At 39.1% G+C, this 19528-nt stretch overlaps 1 protein-coding gene across 1 annotated transcript in view; it reads left to right on the forward strand.

Annotated features, from left to right (window-relative positions):
* The first annotated feature begins 872 nt into the window (after window positions 1-872).
* Window positions 873-19528, forward strand: part of DZIP1 (DAZ interacting zinc finger protein 1) — a 35868-nt gene continuing 17212 nt past the window's right edge. Inside the window, exons 1-10 of the mRNA XM_048072678.2 lie at window positions 873-1025; window positions 1110-1601; window positions 6482-6566; window positions 7902-8026; window positions 11007-11168; window positions 12006-12143; window positions 13432-13494; window positions 14748-14888; window positions 15725-15773; window positions 16554-16610. Of these exons, the coding sequence (XP_047928635.2) occupies window positions 1023-1025; window positions 1110-1601; window positions 6482-6566; window positions 7902-8026; window positions 11007-11168; window positions 12006-12143; window positions 13432-13494; window positions 14748-14888; window positions 15725-15773; window positions 16554-16610 (1315 nt within the window). The 5' untranslated portion in view covers window positions 873-1022. The remainder of the gene's footprint in view (window positions 1026-1109; window positions 1602-6481; window positions 6567-7901; window positions 8027-11006; window positions 11169-12005; window positions 12144-13431; window positions 13495-14747; window positions 14889-15724; window positions 15774-16553; window positions 16611-19528) is intronic.

Genomic DNA, 19528 nt, shown 5'->3' on the forward strand with positions numbered 1-19528 from the left:
ACACCCATTTCTCCCCACCAAAGGTCCATATTTTTGGTGCATGAGTCTGCTATCTGCCCACGTTTCTTGTAGGAGAAATGGGCCTGTGCAGCCCTGCTTGCCTCCTGACATGGAGTCAGAATACAGCCGGAGCGCATATAGAGACAGATTGTGGTGGGTACCCCAGAGCAACTCTGTCCCATGACCATCAGGTGGATGTATATACTCAACCTATGTCTGCAAAGATGAGGGAAGGCTAGGTTTGCAAGAATATCTAGTGTGTTTTATTAGATCAATTCATATCTATGGGAAAAGTGAACAAGCTTTTGGGCACAACAAACAACTGTATTAATCTTTAGAACATCCCCAGAGGTCCCTTGTGAACAACATTTCCATGAGTCTATTATAGAGGATGTAGAGAAACCTATGGGACAGGGTGTGTGATCAAGTAGGTGTTGTGTGGATATTCCTGGGGAGGTACATAACTGGGAGTGACCAGAAGGATGAGAGAATGAAGTGTGTGTAGAAAGGACTGAAAAGACTGAAGTATTAAGAAATGGTAACGGGAAGAGCGGGTTTTTGGAGAAGAGTAGTAAAGATGAGCAAGGAAATGGGATAATTTCGTATGATGGAGGAGAGGAGGCTATTCCTGCTTGGGGACAGTGCTTGAAGCAACTAAGCAGGAGCGAGGCAACGGTCGCACCGAGGCAGGAAGCACACGATGCGGCGGATCGGGTCACGCACCCAGACCATGGGGGGCACCAGCTGAGACTTTCGGGGTGCTGAGGTGCCGCCCAGGGCAGCCGCGTGGCAACGACCGGCCAGCCCTGAGGGGAGCGAGGCCGCGGGACGGGCCGGGGGCGGCGCTGGGGGAAGGCGGGGGGCCATGGCGGCGGGCGGGGCCGCGCCTCGCTCCATTTTCTTCCCTTCCCTCCCCTTTTTTTCCCCCTCTCCCGCTCCGCGCAGGCCCGGGCCGCGGCTGCCGTAGCAACGCGGAGGACGCCGGAGCCCGAGGGCCGGAGCCTGAGGGCCGGAGCCCGGCCATGGTGAGCAGCGGGGCGGGAGGGGGGCGGCGTGCGGGGGGGCGGCCGTCCCGCCGCCATCTCAGCGTGTCTCTCTCCGCCCCGCAGCCCTTCACGGAGCGCGGCTACTACCCGCCGGCGGCGGGGGGAGCCGGGCCGCCGCCGTTCGCCGCCTTCCAGTTCCGCGGCCGCCTTGAGGGCCCGGACTGGCGTCGCCTGAGCGCCGTGGACGTGGGCCGGGTGTGCCGGGAGGGCGACGTGGCGGCCCTGCAGGAGCACCTGGAGCACGTCACCTTCTGCAGCGCCGAGCGGGAGCGCTGCCCGCACTGCCAGGCGCCCGCCGACCCGCTGCTGCTCAGGCTGCTGCGCCTGTCCCAGCTGTGCACCGAGTACCTGCTGCACTCGCAGGAGTACCTCAGCGCCCAGCTCGGCGGGCTGGAGGAGGCGCTGCGGGAGGCCGGGGCCCAGAGGGACCGGCTGGGCGAGGAGGTGGCCCGCCGAGCGCAGGAGGTCAAGGGGCTCAAGGAGGAGTGCCGGCGGAGGAAGAAGATGATCAGCACCCAGCAGATGATGCTGGAGGTCCGAGCCAGCTACCACCAGGTGAGAGGAGTGGGCACGGCCACCTGCGTCTTGCCGGCTCCCAGCCCAGTGGAGCAGCCACGGGCCGTGTCCCCCGGTCGTGGGCTCACTTTTGACACGTCAAGTGTCAGATACACGTGCACCCAACCACCCACAAAACCTGTGATGAAAGCATGTGTTGCTGGCTTTCATTGCCTCCGTACATTCACCTGATGGTCACGGGACAGAGTTGCTCTGGGGTACCCACCACAATCTGTCTCTATATGCGCTCTGGCTGTATCCTGACTCCATGTCAGGAGGCAAGCAGGGCTGCGCAGGCCCATTTCTCCTACAAGAAACGTGGGCAGATAGCAGACTCATGCACCAAAAATATGGACCTTTGGTGGGGAGAAATAGGTGTGTCTGATACTGAGCACCCACATCTTCCTCGCACTCATGGAAGAGGAAAGTTGCGAAAAAAAAAAGCTCACTTAAAAAAGTTCTAATTCTCACAGTGAATGCTGCTATACTACACTTGGAAGTAGCTGTGTAGACATCCCTAGGCCTAGAACAAAATAAGTCCTGTAACTTATTCTTTAAAATGTAGCCTTTTTGCAGGGAAGGGAGGAACTGTTTTCTTATGGGGCACAGAAGTGGTTGTGGGAAGTGTCTTTGCTCAAAAAGTCACAAATAAAACTTTGCTAGTTTGATGACATTGATACTAGAGAATCATAGACAGGTTTGGGTTGGAAGGGACCTTTAAGATCACCCAGTTCCAACCCCCTGCCAGGGGCAGGGACACCTCCCACTAAATCATGTTGCCTGGAGCCCCCAACCAGCCTGGCCTTGAACACCTCCAGTCAGAAAACACACAGGGCACACATCAGCATTGGTGCTAAGGAGTAGCTTGTTCGCCAGTTGTCACTTTCCTGCAGTAATGTTCTCCAGGCACAAAGTTTCTGCCTGTATATGTGACTCAGAAGTGACTCAGGCATGATGGTAAAGAACACCAGTGGCTTAGCTCATCCCTAACTCCACAGCAATCGGTTCCTGTAGGGTCTTTCGGAAGAGCCTTAGTACGTTGCCATTTTTACTCTCTGTATCATGACACAGTTGTTTTGGGAGGGGCTTTTGAGCTCTGGTTGTAGTAGCTTGATTTGAAAATCTGTCAGCTTCAGCAGGTATCAGGATTGCAGATTCTAGCTTCAAATGTAGTCTGAAGTCTGGTGAGTATACTGGACCTGGGCTTGACCTAAGACTTCAGGGTAGCTTTTCGTGTCTACCAGCTTAAAGTTGTGGGTATTTTATTTCTTTTGTTTTAGTTCTTGGAGTAGTGAGGCCCTGGCACAGGCTGCCCAGAGAAGCTGTGGATGCCCCATCCCTGGAGGTGTTCAAGGCCAGGCTGGATGGGGCTTTGGGCAGCCTGGTCTGGTGGGAGGTGTCCCTGCCCGTGGTGGGGGGTTGGAACTGGGTGGGCTTTAAGGTCTCTTCCAACCCAAACCTTTCTGTGATTCTATAGTATCAATGTCATCAAACTAGCAAAGTTTTATTTTTGACTTTTTGAGCAATGACACATCCCACAACCACTTCTGTGCTCCATAAGAAAACAGTTCCTCCTTTTCCTGCAGAAAGGCTGTATGTTAAAGAATAAGTTACAGGACTTACTTTGTTCTAAACTTAGCTACTTCCAAACGTAGTACAGCACATTAACTGTGAGAATTAGAACTCTTTAAAGTGAGCTCTTTTTTTTGCAACTTTCCATTTTCAGCAGCTAAGTTGGCTCAAGTGTTTCTGCAAGGAAATATATACCTTATGTGACAGGAGTAAACATATATTATAGACTTCATAAGAACCTTGTCACAATGCATGCATTTGATTGTTAGTCTTGAGGACAAGCTGCTGATGTATCATTTTAAAAGGCCTTTATACAGCCTTGAGGGTGAATTGTCTGTCCCATGTTGCAAAAGAAAGCTGATCACACGCATCATTTTACCTGTAAATTTAAGTTATTCTTATGCTGTGATTGCCAACCAAATATGACCAAGTTTTCCTGAAATGCTTGCGGGATAGAACTGTCACAGTGGAAGCTCAAGAACATGGTAGTGAGCTTGGCTCATCAGTTGTCTGTTCAGTGGCACTTACAGCAATGTAGAGATGGAAAGCTGTTTTGTGTTTTTAATTTTGTTTTCCTTTTTTTCCTCTCTGTTAGTAAATTCTTATCTCTGGAGGTTATTTATGTTCATGTGGGAAAAGAGATTTCAGTTAGTGATGTTGAACAAATCCTGCACTTCCTACAGTGGTTTCAGGATTCCGAATCTGAATGCCAGAATTAAAATGAATTCTTTCTAGGGTCTGTAAATGCAGGGCAGCAGACTGTTCAGTAAACTATAAGCTTATGGTATTTATTTGTGCCATGGCCTTGGCATACCTGCAGTGCCAAATAAAAGGGTGTTTTCTGGTGTTCTTCAGAGGGTAGTTCGAGTTTCATCTCCTTAAAGTCTTGTCTGTTTTGTGAACAATCCCATTAACATGTTTATTCACATATTTATTTATTTGTTAGTTTGTCCTTAAGTGGTGGCACACTGTGCATCTAATGTAACCATGTTTTGGAATTCAAATGTAATGGCTCTAGTCCACCAATGATGTAAGTTCAACCATGAAATACTACCATAAAATGACTGTTACCTAAATGTCATAAATCTATGACTCTCTTGTCAACACCTTTGTCTTTAATTTTTTAGTATTATTATTTTTTTTTTTTTTTTTACTTTTTGATGCTTTGTACAGAAATATGATGTGCTGATGCACAGTGTCCCCACAGAGTGTACATGGTGTCTAACACTCTAAGTAGTTGCAAGACTAAGGTCACATAATTCAAACCCTGGATATCCCCTGTGTTAGTCCTGTTTCCTGCAGTAAGAGCTTTCTTTCACCACCAGCAAGTCAAACTGATGTGAAGTTTGTGCTTGAATGGATAATGTTATTTCACAGCCAATTTAGTTCCCTAAGTGTTGTGCAATCTGTTACACTGTAAGCTCCCTCTTGGTTGGCAGTGATATTCTGCTGCCGTGCTATGTCTTTGCTTTGGTTTTATGGCAGCACTTGTTTGCTTGGGTTTTGTGCTTGCATTTGTCTGACAAAATTTGTCTTCATAATTCATGATTCTAGTGTTTGCTGGAGGACATAGGTATTTAATAGCCTATTTATCAGTGGCAGCATTTTAAATATTAGATGAAATCTGGGAATTTGAAATGACAAGATCTTCAATCTAAGTCAGTTTTTAACTGTTTTTTACATTCATATCACAGTGAGGAGGAAAAAGGGCTCAGCTGAGTATTTGTGGGTTGTTAAAATATATATTTATTTTGGGGGAAAAAATAGAAGTCTGAGAGGGAGCGAGCAACCCTACCTAAAGCAGTTAGGGGTTTTGATTCATAGTATTACCAGTACATTGCAAAATCTATAGGTGTGGCTCCTGTTCTTGCACTCTCCATCTGTTTTTAGTATTCTGAACATTAGTGGGATACACATTGGCAGTGAACAAAAATCTTTTAAAACAGTTGGGATCTAAATTTGACTTAAAATGGGGTTGCAAAGCAGAAACTGTCATGTGTACCATTAGAACGCAGGACAAGTTATAATGAACTTGTATATAAAGTTTTTTCAGATGAATTTTGCAATCAAGTAACTCAGTACAATTGGATATGAAGCTGATGAAGCATTTTCCAGAGAGTTCCTTGGCTTTTATTATACCTTGTTAGGTTTGGGGTCTTAATAACATTTATAAGTGTTTGACTTCTTTGCGTGTGTCTTCCACATGGTTATTTATTTATTTTTTTAAAATCAATTCCTTTTTGCCTGTCTGGGAACGTAATGATGAGACAAGAGGACAAGACTAAGAGCAGTCTTCCTGCATTGAGATTTTCAGTATAAAAAGGAAGAAGGCATTTTGGAGGCATTTAGGGGCATTTGAATAAAGGGAAAAGAAGGGATGCCATCCAAAGGGACCTGGACAACCTTGAGAAGTGGGCCCATGTTGAACCTCGTTAGGTTCAACAAGTCTGAGTGCAAGGTGAGGGCCCTTACCCAGGTAAGGGCAATCCCAGACATGAGCACAGGCTGGATGGAGAGCTCATTGAGAGTGGCCAGCAGGTCGAGGGAGGTGATTGTCCCTTTCTGCTCTGCCCTTGTGAGGCCCCAGTTGGAGTGCTGCATCCAGATCTGGGGCCCCAAGCACGAGAAGGATGTGGGGCTGTTAGAGCGGGTTCAGAGGAGAGCCACAAACATGATCAGAGGGCTGGAGCAGCTCTCCTACAAAAAAAAAACAAAAAAAACAGAGAGCTGGAGTTGTTCAGCCTAAAGAAGAGAAGACTCTTGGGAAGCCTCGTTGCAGCTTTTCAGTAATTAAAGGGGGCTTCTAAACAAGATGGAGAGCAACTCTTTGCTCAGGCAGATAGTGATAGGACAAGGGGGAATGGTTTTAAACTAAAAGAGAGGAGATTTTGATTAGAGGTTAGGAGGAAATTCTTCACTGTGAGGGCGGTGAGGCCCTGGCACAGGCTGTCCAGAGAAGCTGTGGATGCCCCATCCCTGGAGGTGCTCAAGGCCAGGCTGGATGGGGCTTTGGGCAGCCTGGTCTGGTGGGAGGTGTCCCTGCCCATGGCAGGGGGTTGGGACTGGGTGTTTGTTAAGGTTCCTTCCAACACAAGCTGTTTTAGGAATAACTAGCATAAATATATGAATAACTTCACGGAAGTGTGGAACTGTGAGAATTTTAGCCATTATTCTTGTTAGATGGAATTTACTAAAGGTGCCTACTTTTGATGTCTGGACAAAATAACACAATCTGTTAAAAGCCTTAGCTGCTATCCTTACCAAATAGGTGTTACTAATAATAACTAAAATGTTATCTGTTTTTACAGTGCCAACTCTGTGAAAAGGCTTTTATGAACTATTCCTTTTTACAAAGTCACATGCAGAGGCGTCATCCGGAAGAATCTCAGATTGGTATGTACTTCGGTATAATCAAGGAAATTAAGAGGCATCATTTAGAAATGTGTAAATATATTGAGGATTTATGGTCCAGGATTTTTTCACACTGAGAAGAATGATTTGGCACATTCCATTTCTATATGGCAGATGCCAATTTGTGTGAATACAAGCAACACTGACTGACAAAATGTATTCAGTGAAATATGTCTCAGTCTCTGGAGAATAATTAACAAAACGTATTCCATGTTTACGCTACCTTTTCAAACTAGAATTCCTGTTGAATACTTCAGTCAGTAGCAGAGTTCAGAGTGTAGTTTTTTTCTTTAGGTATGTGTGTTTATAAAGGTGTGGGTAAATGTGAACAAGGTTCAGTAAGGAAAATAAATTTTGTGTATATATGTGAATTACTAGAATAGAAATAATCCAACTTACCTGACATCGGTTTGAATAGGATCAGATGCTCCTGGACTAAACTGACTGTAAAACATAGTAACACAAAGAAACTGTCAAGACTGACTGAGGTTCGTGTATCTATGTTAATTTTGGTTGGTGTACCACTTAGTATATATTCTTTTGTCTCTCTTCATTGAAAAAAAGGTTTCAAAAACATTTCTCTCAAAGTTTGCTTCATTCATCCCTTCCTTCATTCTCTCCTTCCTGTTAGGCTGCGTGCTTCTGATTTATTGCCAAGGATTGACAGGTATTGACAAAGGGCAGTGATTGGAAAAGAGGAAGAAGAGGAGCATCTGGGAGGAGAAAAAGAGGGAAGAATCTAGCAAGCTATGAACTGCCGTTTGTGAGGCAAATAAAACAATGGAACAGTGAGAGGAGTCTACTTAAGCATCCTAGGAAGTGTTAGTATGTTGGAAAAAGAAAGAAGCTCTTGCGCACTTTATGCTCGATAAAAGAGATAGTGAAAGGAAACTTTTGTAATGAGGCTACCTAATTATTTATGCAGAATAAATCATACCTAACAGAACTAATCGATGGAGGTTCGCTTAGTCCTTCATACATCCTTTTTTGAGCCTGTGTTGCTTAGTTTCCTGTGGTATACTTTGCAATTAGATTATATAATAATTTCTCTTGTAAACATCCCATAAACTACTTCACATGTCAGTAAAACTGGTATTTTTCAGTCTTTGAGGACAATGTTAGCAGTCCAGAGAACATACGTATTTCAAAATATCTTTGGAGAATCATAGTAGCGGGAAGGGAAGTGGTCTAAGAATCACACTTCGTGAAGATATTACTGAAACGCTGTAGAAAAGCATTTACAGTAAGCATCACATTTCCGGAAATTACAACCAATGTTTTTAAATATTTTTTTATTATTTTTTTTTCCCCGAACAGAACAAAAGAGGAAAGCTAAGACAGACAAACTGCAGGATGAGATTGATAAACTGAAGGAGCAGTTGCAGCTCACCAAGTCCCAGTTAGAGGCTGAACAGCAAGCTAATATGGTCAGGTTTTCTAAGGTAATGTGTACTATTTAATGTGAACCTCTCAAAAGAAGTAGTACTTTGGACCCTGCTTGCTCGTTTAGTAACTAGAACAGAACAAAAACGTATCTACAGTTTGTCTGCCCGGCAGCAATGCTGCTTGGGCATTGGAGCATAGCAACCCCACCACATACCCCTGCGACTTTTGAACATTCCCTTACCCCTTACATTTTGTTTTAGTCGTATTTTAAATGAATGCTTAAGACACCGCTTCTGTTAGCACTTGCCAGTTCATAAGGTAAGTGTGGCCTGTTATTGAAGCAGATAGAATTGGTCTCGCTGTGGTGAAATATAAACTATTTTTAACATGATATTTTGTGATGATTAAACGTTTCTTAGATATGACTGCTTTTTACATACGATTTAGTAAGCTAAGTGAGATTTATTCTTTGCTGTGAAGAGGTTTAGTAACATGGGGTAAAACAATTTAAGGAAGAGAGATTGAGAAGAAACAAGGCAAACTATATAGTTCTGCCTATCTTTGTGGGATTTAAAGACCAGAGAGTCAAAGCAAACATAGTCTTAGCTCCGGTTGTGTGAATTAAAAAATAAAATTAATTTAAAAAAAAAACTTAGAATGATTTTAAAGCAATAATTATCTGTTTGTAATTACGTTCAAGGCTTTATTTAGAACGATACTGAATCATGGGGTTGTACTTCCTGGCTTGTGGAAAGAAACAAAGAATCTCTAAGTTACATGTTCTTGTTCTTTTCAGCTTGATAATTTCAAATCATTTCAGAGTTTTCATTTCAGCTCAAGTGAATAAAATAGGATAATTCCCTATCAAAATGGGGATTGATTATTTTTTTAAAGGGGGGGAAGGGCTTTGTGATTCACTTTGAGGAGGGAATTCTTGGCATAGAAGACAGGATACTTCTAATGATCAAGTTAAACACTAATCCTGGTATTACAGTTTGCCTTATATCACAATCAAAAGCAGTGTTTTGTGGTTGTTAATGTAACTCGTGGGAACCTTCTCTTAATAGATCACCCAATATTCCAAACTTCAAAATGACTTTCCTTGCAGAGTTTGAGGACCTTCAAACATAAAACCAATTGTGCAGTTTGAAAGGAAGCAGAACATTTTGGATTTAAAGGGAATAAACAAAACATTGCTATCATTAATTATTTTCTTCCTTGATTTCAGAGGAGAAGCCAATCTTCTGTAAAGTATTCAGTGTTTCCTGAACACAGCTTCAGGCTCTCCTTTCTTCCGTCCTTCTCTTGGAACTGTGTAGCTTCCTTTTTTGTTTTGTTGTGTTTTTCTAGCCTTTTTTTTTCCATTTTCAAAAGTACTTTAATGACCAAATGAAGAATGCGGATAGAGTCTCACCTGGGAGTGCAAGCAGTGTCAGAATAGCGAGTGTTGGCCCAATGTGGACATCTTCTAGGTATTCTACTCATTCATTCTGTACCTGGCTTTTCAGAGGTACCTCTATAAACATACTTTTCCTGCACCTGAAGTATCACTCATATGATGTGGGACTTAGAGTGTTTATAGCAGTGCAGGTTTTTTAGTACCTTGGGGGCCTGTTTTGAAGTCACTTGTATTAGCTGAGTCTCTTAACTACAAGGAGACCCCCTGAAATGTCCTGGAGCTACAAACTGCAGTGTTACACAAGGCTTTTGAAACTTCTGTATTTTTCTGTGGCATTGAGGAGGATAAAAATGTGAAGTGTGACTGGTTGCAGATTGTCTGCTGTGACTTGACAGTTCAGGTACCATTGTGTCCCGTGGATAATGGAGAAGACCTGAGCTGAAAGGATACAGAAGATCCTGTTTTTCTTAAGTGTATGGTGATCAGGTTTGCCAAAAAGTGTGTATATTTTGGGCAGCAAACTGCAGGGTTTTGCAGAAATTAAGGATTGTACAAAAATGATTGACTAGTTAATGAGATGGTAAATGAAATTTAACAGATGAAGTGCGGTAAATGCATATGGGGGAAAAAAAGTATCTAACTTCATCTACGAAAAGGTGGGTCCTGAGCTAGAGCATCGTTACTGAAGTGCAAGCTCTTAAGACTGTGATAGATAGTTCCAGGGAAATTCAGCCCAGTGATGAGTGGCAACAACAAAACTGAATCAAATATTGCAAATTGTTATGGAAAATCAATGTGCAATTCTGGTGTAGCCGCAGCTTAAATCCTGTCTGGAGGCCTGAGCCCTTCATCTCAAGAAGGTATGACAGAGTTATAAAAGTTACAGAGAAGGGTGACAAGGATGATTGAAGTCTGGAACAGCCTCTGTATTTAGAATGACTTATTCTAAGAGTTGTCAGTCCAAAAAAGATGAGAGTTTGGTGGGAAGAGAGGGGGAGAGATTGATGCCTGCAAAGTCATGAGTTATGTAGAGTGAATAGGTATCAATCATTCCCTCTCTTCCAGTTCAGGGCCTAGCATCCATCAGATGAAGTTGTCAGGAGACAGATCTGAAACAGAAATGCTTGGTTCTTGATGCAACAAGTAGTAGACCATTAGCAAAAGACGTTGCAGTCTTCCCTTGTGGCTGTGTCAGCTTTTAGCAACTAGCAAGCATATATGAGAAATCTGTTGACGGTTACCGAGTTTGTAAAGCTGTGTCAGGCTGAGGAAGCCCTCTGGGCTGAAAACAGTTGGCAGCTTGGAAACCATTAAGGAGAATATGCATGTTTGCTTGCTCTGCTGTTTTCCTTTTCTACCTTATACACTTAAGGCCTCTTTAAGAAACTTGATGGTGAACTAGGTGGATCTTTGATATGACCAAATAAGGTATTTCAAAACTTCTTGAAGCTTATGTGTTCTGCTAGCAAAATATATCATCACCCCAGAATTCTTCAGAAACTTGTGGTTTTTTTCATGTTTTTTGATGTCACATTATTGCCCATTGAAAGTGACTGCTTCTACCCATAGTTTGGGTGCTTGAATTAGTGTTATGTGCGTGGGAAAAATAACAGGTATCGTTTTTAAAATAATTTCAGGAATGTGAACAGCAAAAATCAAAAGAAGAAGAAATTCTACAGTCATTTCATAAATGGAAAGAAGAAGAAAAAGCAAAATTAGCTGATGAAATAGAAAAAGTGAAAGAGATGTTTATGAAAGAGCTTAAAGAGTTATCTTCAAGAAATTCAACACTAGAAAATGTAAGTGGTTTAAGTTTTCTAACGTTTTAAGGCATGAATCCTTTACAGTAGTTGGTGAACTTCACAGAATGTTAGGGATTGGAAGGGACCTTGAAAGATAATCTAGTCCAAGCCCCCTGCTGGAGCAGGAACAGCTAAATCACATCACACAGGAACACATCCAGGTGGGTGAACCTGGGATATTTGAAATATGATGTAGTCACCTCAAAGGTTTTCTTACAAAACTTTAGAAGTAATAGATAGCTGTAACTGTATCCTCGTCTACTGGTTTTATCTACATAACTTCAGTTCTTTTTCCACAGCATTATTTTGGATGAACAAGTCATGCCTTCAGTAAGCAGATCATTTTTTTCCTACTCCTCAACCTTTGAGTGCCTTTTTACAGATTAGTTATGCAGCTGTTATTGCCGTCTGTTGGGCGTGCTTTGTACTAATATTCTCGTGAGTGACACGAAGGGGACTAATCTCTGCGTTATAGTCCTGACCCTAGAACTGTATATGTTTTCAATACAGTCAAAAGAAATGCTTCCCAGAGTTCTGGCTAGAAAGAGAATTATAAAAGGTAGGTCAGAAAACAAATACGCATTGCATTACCAGAGCACTGGTATTTTGTAGGTGTTAGTTTCCGAGTATATTTGCAATGTATGTTTATGTAAGATGTATATGTATTAATACTTACATGACATTTGATAAATGCTGAACTCATGAGAAGTGTTAGAAGAACTTGATATGATCTTTGTGTAGTTGTATTTAAAGTAAATTTTATATTAAGTGATAGGTTTGTAAAACAAAAACTTTATATACGTTTGGGCCTTAAATTTTTTCCCCTCCTTTTAGCAACTGTTAGCAATACAAACATCCAATATGCAACAGAAGTCCAATTTAGGGACGCTGAAAGACAGCCAAGAATTTGTAGAAGAGAAGACTCAGAGTCCTCAGGATTATTACAAAGTTGTCAAACTTCTTGAAAAACAGGTAACACTGTATCATAGTGTATTGCTTTTGACTGCTTATGTTCTTTTTACCTTTGAACATCTCTGAGTAGGATTTTAAATTCATAAGTAAAGTTCTCATCCTTATCAATTTCTGAAATAGCTGTAGTAAACAGTAGTGGATTCAAAAAAAAATCTCTGTAATGGAAATCAAGGAATTATTTCCCTTATCCTTTGTAATGTATAGTTATTTATTGATATATTTGATAATAAAGAATAAGGGAATATCTGGCGCTACCAAATATGGTTTGGTTCAAGTTTGGTTCCAGAAGGCTCTAATAAACCATTTCTGTCTGCTGATCTGTGAGGCCGCTTACAGGAAATGGAGAAATTTGAATTTTCCATTTTCCAAGATGGAAGAAATGCATACATTAAGAAATTTTCTGACCAGATTTGCCAACGGGTGGCTTTTGAGCCATACAAAACTCTTGAACCTGTCATGTGCAGCCTTTGTGTCCTGTACTCAGGACTATATCATCTGATCAGCACAAATGCTGGGCTAGTTGGGCAACCCCAAGTCCCGTCTGTAGGAAAGACTGAGCTAAGAAGGGCCACTCAGGCTGAGGTGGCTGCATTGCTCTGAGGCTCACCTGCATGTCCAGGTCATTCATTTTAATAAATAAATAAATAAATAAATAAGAGAGTTATGAGGCCTTTGGGAATACCCACAAACCTTTTTACTGTCTTTTTTGACACTTTGTAACATGCATTATATATTTCATGGTTCTAGGGAGGTAAAGGTCTTTGTATACTGCTGGTTTCATCCAGAAGTTTGGTCGCTTCTGTTCAAAGGTGTAGAAAGTTTAGTTAGTTTTACTTTTTTATTTCATCAAAGAAAAATTACTTAAAAACTCATTTATTAAGGCTGTTTTTTATCATTATTATGCAAAATACATTGTTAACGAGTGTTTGAAATGACAGTATTTGGGAAAAAGCCCTGCTCGTTACTATTACTCTTACTATTAGTAAACAGGTGTATTAAAATACTTTTATATTTCTCAATCACAGTCACTGTATACAAATCTAGGAGCCAAAACATAGTTTCCGGAACAATTGGTAAGAAAGCCACGCTCAGGTGTAAAAAAAAAAAAAAAAAAAAAAAGGAAAAAATTAATGAATGATCTATATCTTAAATATGGGGCTACTCAAGTTTCGTGTCATAAATAATCTTTTTTAGTACTTGTGCTTTATTTATAAAAATAAACCTGCATATATTGAAGAAGATGTCAATGTGTTATTACCAAGAATTAATATTGTTTTCCTTTATACAGGAAAGTAAATGGACGTCTAGAATACAAGCCCTTCGTCAGGACCATGAGACAGAAAAATCCCTGGTAAGTGGCACAGCAAACCACCTATATTATAAGGAGGTATTTTTCTTACCCTTGCAGTAGTTCTTGATATGCTGTAATACAATTTTGGGGGATTAGAAAGCCTAGATCTCAAGAGTTTGTAAAAGTGTTTCCCCTTAGATACATTTCTCTCTGTGTTTTAGTTATGTTATGATCTTGAAGTTTCTCTTAAGTCCAAAGCTGAAAAGGAGTTTATCTTTCAAGAATCTGACAGACACCTGAAACTGTATCTCTCTTTTGAAGGGCTCACCACTAACTCTGTGAGCACTGTATTATGCAGTGTTTTCTGTGTTTTATGGGGATATGCTAGATAGTCAAGATACAATTTGCCAACATGTAGCTTTCATCTGCCTTGCCCATTCAACTGCCATAGACCTATAGCACATCTCAGTCTGTTTTTTCGCTTTTCTTTCACTTCTTTGCTTCTTTTTCTGTTGTAGCTTTCAAACTCAGAATCTGTTCGGCTTTTCGAAGAAAGAACACCATGGCATTTTGTTTTGCATTGGCTTACATATTTTACTATACAAAGCTTTATTCCTCATTTTTTTCTTTTTTTTTTTTTTGTATGCCTGCGTTTCTTTTTAATCTCTTTCCTGCTTTGTTTCTCTTGCCTCCTTTCCTTTCATTCTCCTTTCATCTGCGCGACCATGTAAGAACTGAGCAGATCATAGTGGTCTGACCAAAACTTCTCCTCCTTTGGCAAGAAAGCAGTGGGGAGGAACCATGGAACATTCCCCCACAAGGATGTAGTTAATGATACCCCACATACATGCAAGAATAGAATAAGGGAGGAGTAATGTAAGTATTACTTTTGAGATGGCACACCTAAAATGTTGTTTCCTTTCTTCTACAATCAAAGCTAATACGTTAGGTTTATCATGCAAATTCACATCGTCTCCTTAAAATATCGTTATTTGACACTATAACCAAAACATTTTATATAGTCAAATGTTTTTTCTGCAATTGTGTTTTTAGACAATCTCAACAATGTGTTTGCATGCCCCTTTCTTTGTATTGAGATTTAGGTAGCATTCCTTGTCTACACCACTTTTTATTTGTACAGCTGTTCTGTAATACATGCAAGTTGCAATGAAATCACAGGGGACATTACATTTTTGCTGAAAAAAAGTATTAAAAATATTTAAATATGCTACTTGTTTGTTTAAATTTTAGAGCACTGAAGTATTCTATATAATATTAGTGTCAATGTATTTTTCCTTTTGCTTGCTTTCTAGCTACTGTCACAGATTGAGAAGCTTAAATCATCAGTGAGAGAAGACCTGAATAAAAATAACACCTTTTACAAGAGGAGGATAGAAGAATTGGGGCAGAGGCTTCAGGAGCAGAATGATCTGATAATTACTCAGAAGAAGCAGGTCTGTTTTGTGAAGCAGTCCTTTTCAGAGAGCATAGGAAACAGAGAAACATTTTCCTATATATCTCTGGTTGCATAGTTAATATTACTAGTTGGTAAGAGTATTGATGGAGTATTTTAGCTACATTTTGGAAATAACATTAAGAAGTAAGAATTGATCTGGAAAAGAGAGACAGGAATGAAAACCAGGAATTAAAATATGATTTAGGATGAAAGGTTTAACAAACCAAATGTTTTTAATAAGTTCTACGCAAAGTTAAAAGATTACTAAGTTGCAGTCACCTAAGACCTCCACGGATACAAAAAAAAATCTGATTGTGAACAGGATTTTATCTGCTACAAGATGATCGTAATGAGTTCTAGTGTTTGAAATCTGAAAATACATGACTTGTAGACAAATAGACAAAACTAGAGTAGACAGGAGAGCTGTTCGTACATTTAAAATCAATTGTGTACTGAAGTGTTTCTCTGGAGTGGAGCTAAACTTGCAAAACGGAATGCGGATAGCTGATGCAGAAACTATTGAAACTGTAAGAGCAGAGGTGGCCCGTAAACTGCTCTCCTTTCACGCTAAAGCTTGTATTGTGCACAAAGCAAGAGTGCAACGTGAACACATAAGAAAATAGAAATAAGTCTTGAACATTAATTAGGCATGAATGTGATAAGTATTAAGTAGAATAGAATTCCACAAAAATAGTATCTTTCTCCCAAGATCATAAACAACAATTTCTGTCATGAAATAATACTGAAACTGGGTATTTCATGCCGACTATACGTTTCTCGATATTGATTGTTTACATTTTTAACTATTTAAATATCTATTTTTTTCTCTTTTAGATAAAAGAGTTGTCCACAAAATCTGTTGCAAGCATCAAGCCATATGATGGTAAGTACAAACTGTAAACAAAAGCAGATTTTGTTTTTGATTTGAGCAGCTTGGCTGAAACAAATGTTACAATTCATTAAAATCTGCAGACATCAGCTTTTCTAATTCAATGTCGAAATCAAATCACTACTTGCAATTTATTTCTGTCGCAGGGTACCTACCTGTAATACAGTTTCCATGCCTCTGTTATTTTTCAAAGTTCATGTTTTGCAGCTGTTAAGAACATATAATATACAAAGCTGATGGCTTGAGTAGTGAAGAGGTGTGAAATATAGCATCTGAAATATAGTCCCAAACTGATCTGAGGAATGTAGAACTGATGCAATAATTCACACCAAGGCACTCTATACATTATATAAATAGGGTTCATGTTAATTGATAGGAGGTGTGGAAGAAGTGGAGATAAAAGCCTTGATCAGGATAGACTTGACTTGGCTTTGGGCCAAGGCTTCTTGCCTGCGATACAAAGACAACGTACATACATGACCAAAAAGATGAGATGGCTAGTGAAGTTTCCTATTCCAGTTCAGTGATTTGGTTACTAGTTTTTTATCCTGCTTGTAGAAGTATTAAAAATATGAAGCATATCTAGTTTGTCCATTTGTGTTGGGAAGGACCGTTTTTTACTTGTAAACCATTTGTGTAATTTTACCCCATTAAAGCAAAAAATTCTGTAATTCGTAAGTATGATTAAATATTGTTACATTTATGAATCTGTAAGTATCTGTTACTGTTTACTATAATACATTCACATTATTTTTTTAATTTATGCTGTTTTAGCAAACACTACTGTTGAGCGTCTTGAAGAATCTAAGTCAAGTCTACCAGTGATGCATGGTAAGTTTTTGCAATAGTTCCAGATTCAATTCTTGCAAATCTAACTCTGTCTCCTCAAATTTGTTATTTGTCAAATCATAGCTGTAAGACTAGTTAAACTAGAGGAAAGTAATTTGAATCACTTTGCTGCATATCCACATTGAGAATTCGTATGAAGTAATAGTAAAGGGACACTGAGAAGAAAAAATGAAAAAAGAAATAATAATTGTAGAATATTTCCTAGCACATCTATAGTATCAGAGCATTTTAAAGTCACTGAAAGTAATTATGAAGAGGAAACAAAACTGCTTTCTTTTAGAAAAGACGCTTATTTTCTTGGTATATACATACAGTGGAATTTGTATAAGGAAAATACGTGGAGACATTTGTTTTACAAACCTTGAAAGACTGTATTTTCCTTGTGACTTATTATGTCAAGGAGGAAAAATATGGCAGAAATAATCAAAATAGACATTCATCCCATCTAGACAGTTCTTCCAGAGTCAGTATATGTCAGAACATATGTACATTGTGATATTACTTGATAGTGGGGAGAAAAGAGAATCATTTATTTACATTGTTTTGGCTTTGTCAAAATAGTTTTATTTTTTTTGTCATTATGCAAATTATTGGACAGTGTTGTTACCATACCGGTATTCTGTGATCAATTCTTCATTTGCATTTCCAGTTGGAAAGTAATATGAAAAATGAACTTTGAGCAAGTAAACCTTAAACCTTACAAACAGTAGTTTAAGTATTTGAATTACTGACATACTAATTAAATGTGGATTTATTATTATTACTTCTCTTAGTTTTAAAACCTGTCAAAGGAAGAAAAAAATGTAATGTAAGAAAAACATACAAAATATTACTTTTTAAAGTAAATGTAGAAGGTTCTGAAGAGGCATATGGGAAGAAGGAGCAGAGTGCAACAGAAGCTTTACATAACCTGATCAAAAGTGAAAAACTGATAAAAAAAAAAATGAAATGTTGATTTCAATGTATTTGTGACAAGAATTATTAAACTACAGAAGAGAGATTTTTATTATATAGTAAAGTTATTTGAATAATACAGGTATTTCCTATCTATGCTAGGAACTCTACTGTTCATTGCTAGAAGCTTAGAAAGTATAACTTTATGTAGATGAAATGTGTGGTGAAAAATCATAATATATTATTAACATAGTATAGATAATAGTATTTTAAATAGTCCAGTATTTTTTTCATTCAAACCAACTTTCACTGCACCAACACAATAGTGCCGGTTCCAGTTAAGAGATCCCACAGCACATACTTTGGCTGAATTTAAGAACTGAGTTTTATGAATAATTTTGCTTCTAAGGGCTTACATACTAAGCTTGTCAAGCTTTGCTTTTTTTTTTTTTTTTAGCACATTCACTTTCATTTGTACTGTGGAGAAAAAACATTCTGTGAACATTCATGTATTCTGTACTCTGGCGATTTGAATCTGCTTATTGAGATTTTTTTTTTCCTGATTTCTTACTTCTTCATATATGAATTTCTTGACACCTTATGAAACTTCTCAAGATAGAAAAGGCTGTTCCTGCTATTGATATAGAAAAGATTCACTATCACTTTATTATGAAACCTCAAAGAAGGTGTTTCCTTTAGATTCTTGTGCTGATGATTATTTTATTTATCTCTGCAGGTCTCTCTGTCTGTCCCTTTTCTTCCCTTCTGGATTTTTTTAAAACTTACCCTACCTAATTTCTGGATATAAAGGTTAGCAGAAATTATAGTGACTTTCCCGAAACTTTCAGGACTCTTCAAGGGATTGAATTTCATACTGAATTAAGATATCATGACTGCATCTCATGCTCTTATGGAAATGAAAGTGCTTGCTGGTAACTTCTTTACACAAATTTATTTAGCATAGAGCATCTCTGAAATCAGAAGAGCTGTAGTTTTCCTACCAAACAATTGCCTACATATGTATTAGCTTTCTTTTTCTTTTTTTTCCCTGTTTGAAAGAAAATTACTTATGGGAAAGACTTTTTTATGTGAACTTAAGTACACTTTTCAAAGTTGCTTGGATGCTTTTGCATCCTAAGATTACTTCTGTACATCTCAAATCTGTGCTGTAAAAAGAGTTACAAATTACAAATGAGTTATCTTAGATGTAAAGTGGAATAATTAGCCTGGTGCTTTTGCATTAATGTTGCAGATTTCCTGAAGAGCTACTAATCTGCCTAGAATGCCATCCTGGCTGACCATTCTTCTTTGAGTTCTGAGCTAGCTGCAGTGTTGTGCAGATACAACTTAAGTCTTTCCAAAGATTACTTCAGCCTCAAAAAGTGGCAACAGATGAATTACGATACATATTTTTTAAATGGACTTTGGCTCCTATATTGCTCTTGAAATGTTAATACTTATTCAATATTTCATCTTTGTTAGGTCAGTAATACCAAGTGGAATTGAAGGCAGTAGCTAAAAAGCAAAGATATTAATTAGATTGACTAAATTTTCCTCAGTTGTTTCAGTTATGTCACGACTGAGTCATAGGTTTTAATGTACAAAGCTGTCTTCTTAGACAGTTAACAGAGAAAAGGGGCACCTTCAGAGTTTGGTTCAGCTGAACTAAGTTCTGAATTGCTCTTTGAAGTTGCCTGTGTCTCTTCATTGACTGTAGAAGGAGTCTGAGATGACTAGGTTCCTAACTTAGAGGCCTCAGGTAAGTGTCTAAAATTTATCGTTTAAATCTAAGAATAAATTTAATAATATTTATTTAATAATATAAGTTTATTTAATAATAAATTTAAGAAGGTTTAAAAGTGATATTTATGCTGCTTATGTGCAGTATATGGCTTCCCATGGATTAGTTAGGAGGAAAATACGTAATTTAAAAATGATGGTTGAAATTATAGGAATCAGATTAAGTCTGGCAGCGCCTTGGTTGTGAAATATTGAGTATAAATAGG

This window comes from Anser cygnoides, chromosome 1 (assembly GCF_040182565.1).
Source record: "Anser cygnoides isolate HZ-2024a breed goose chromosome 1, Taihu_goose_T2T_genome, whole genome shotgun sequence".
Lineage (NCBI taxonomy): Eukaryota > Metazoa > Chordata > Aves > Anseriformes > Anatidae > Anser > Anser cygnoides.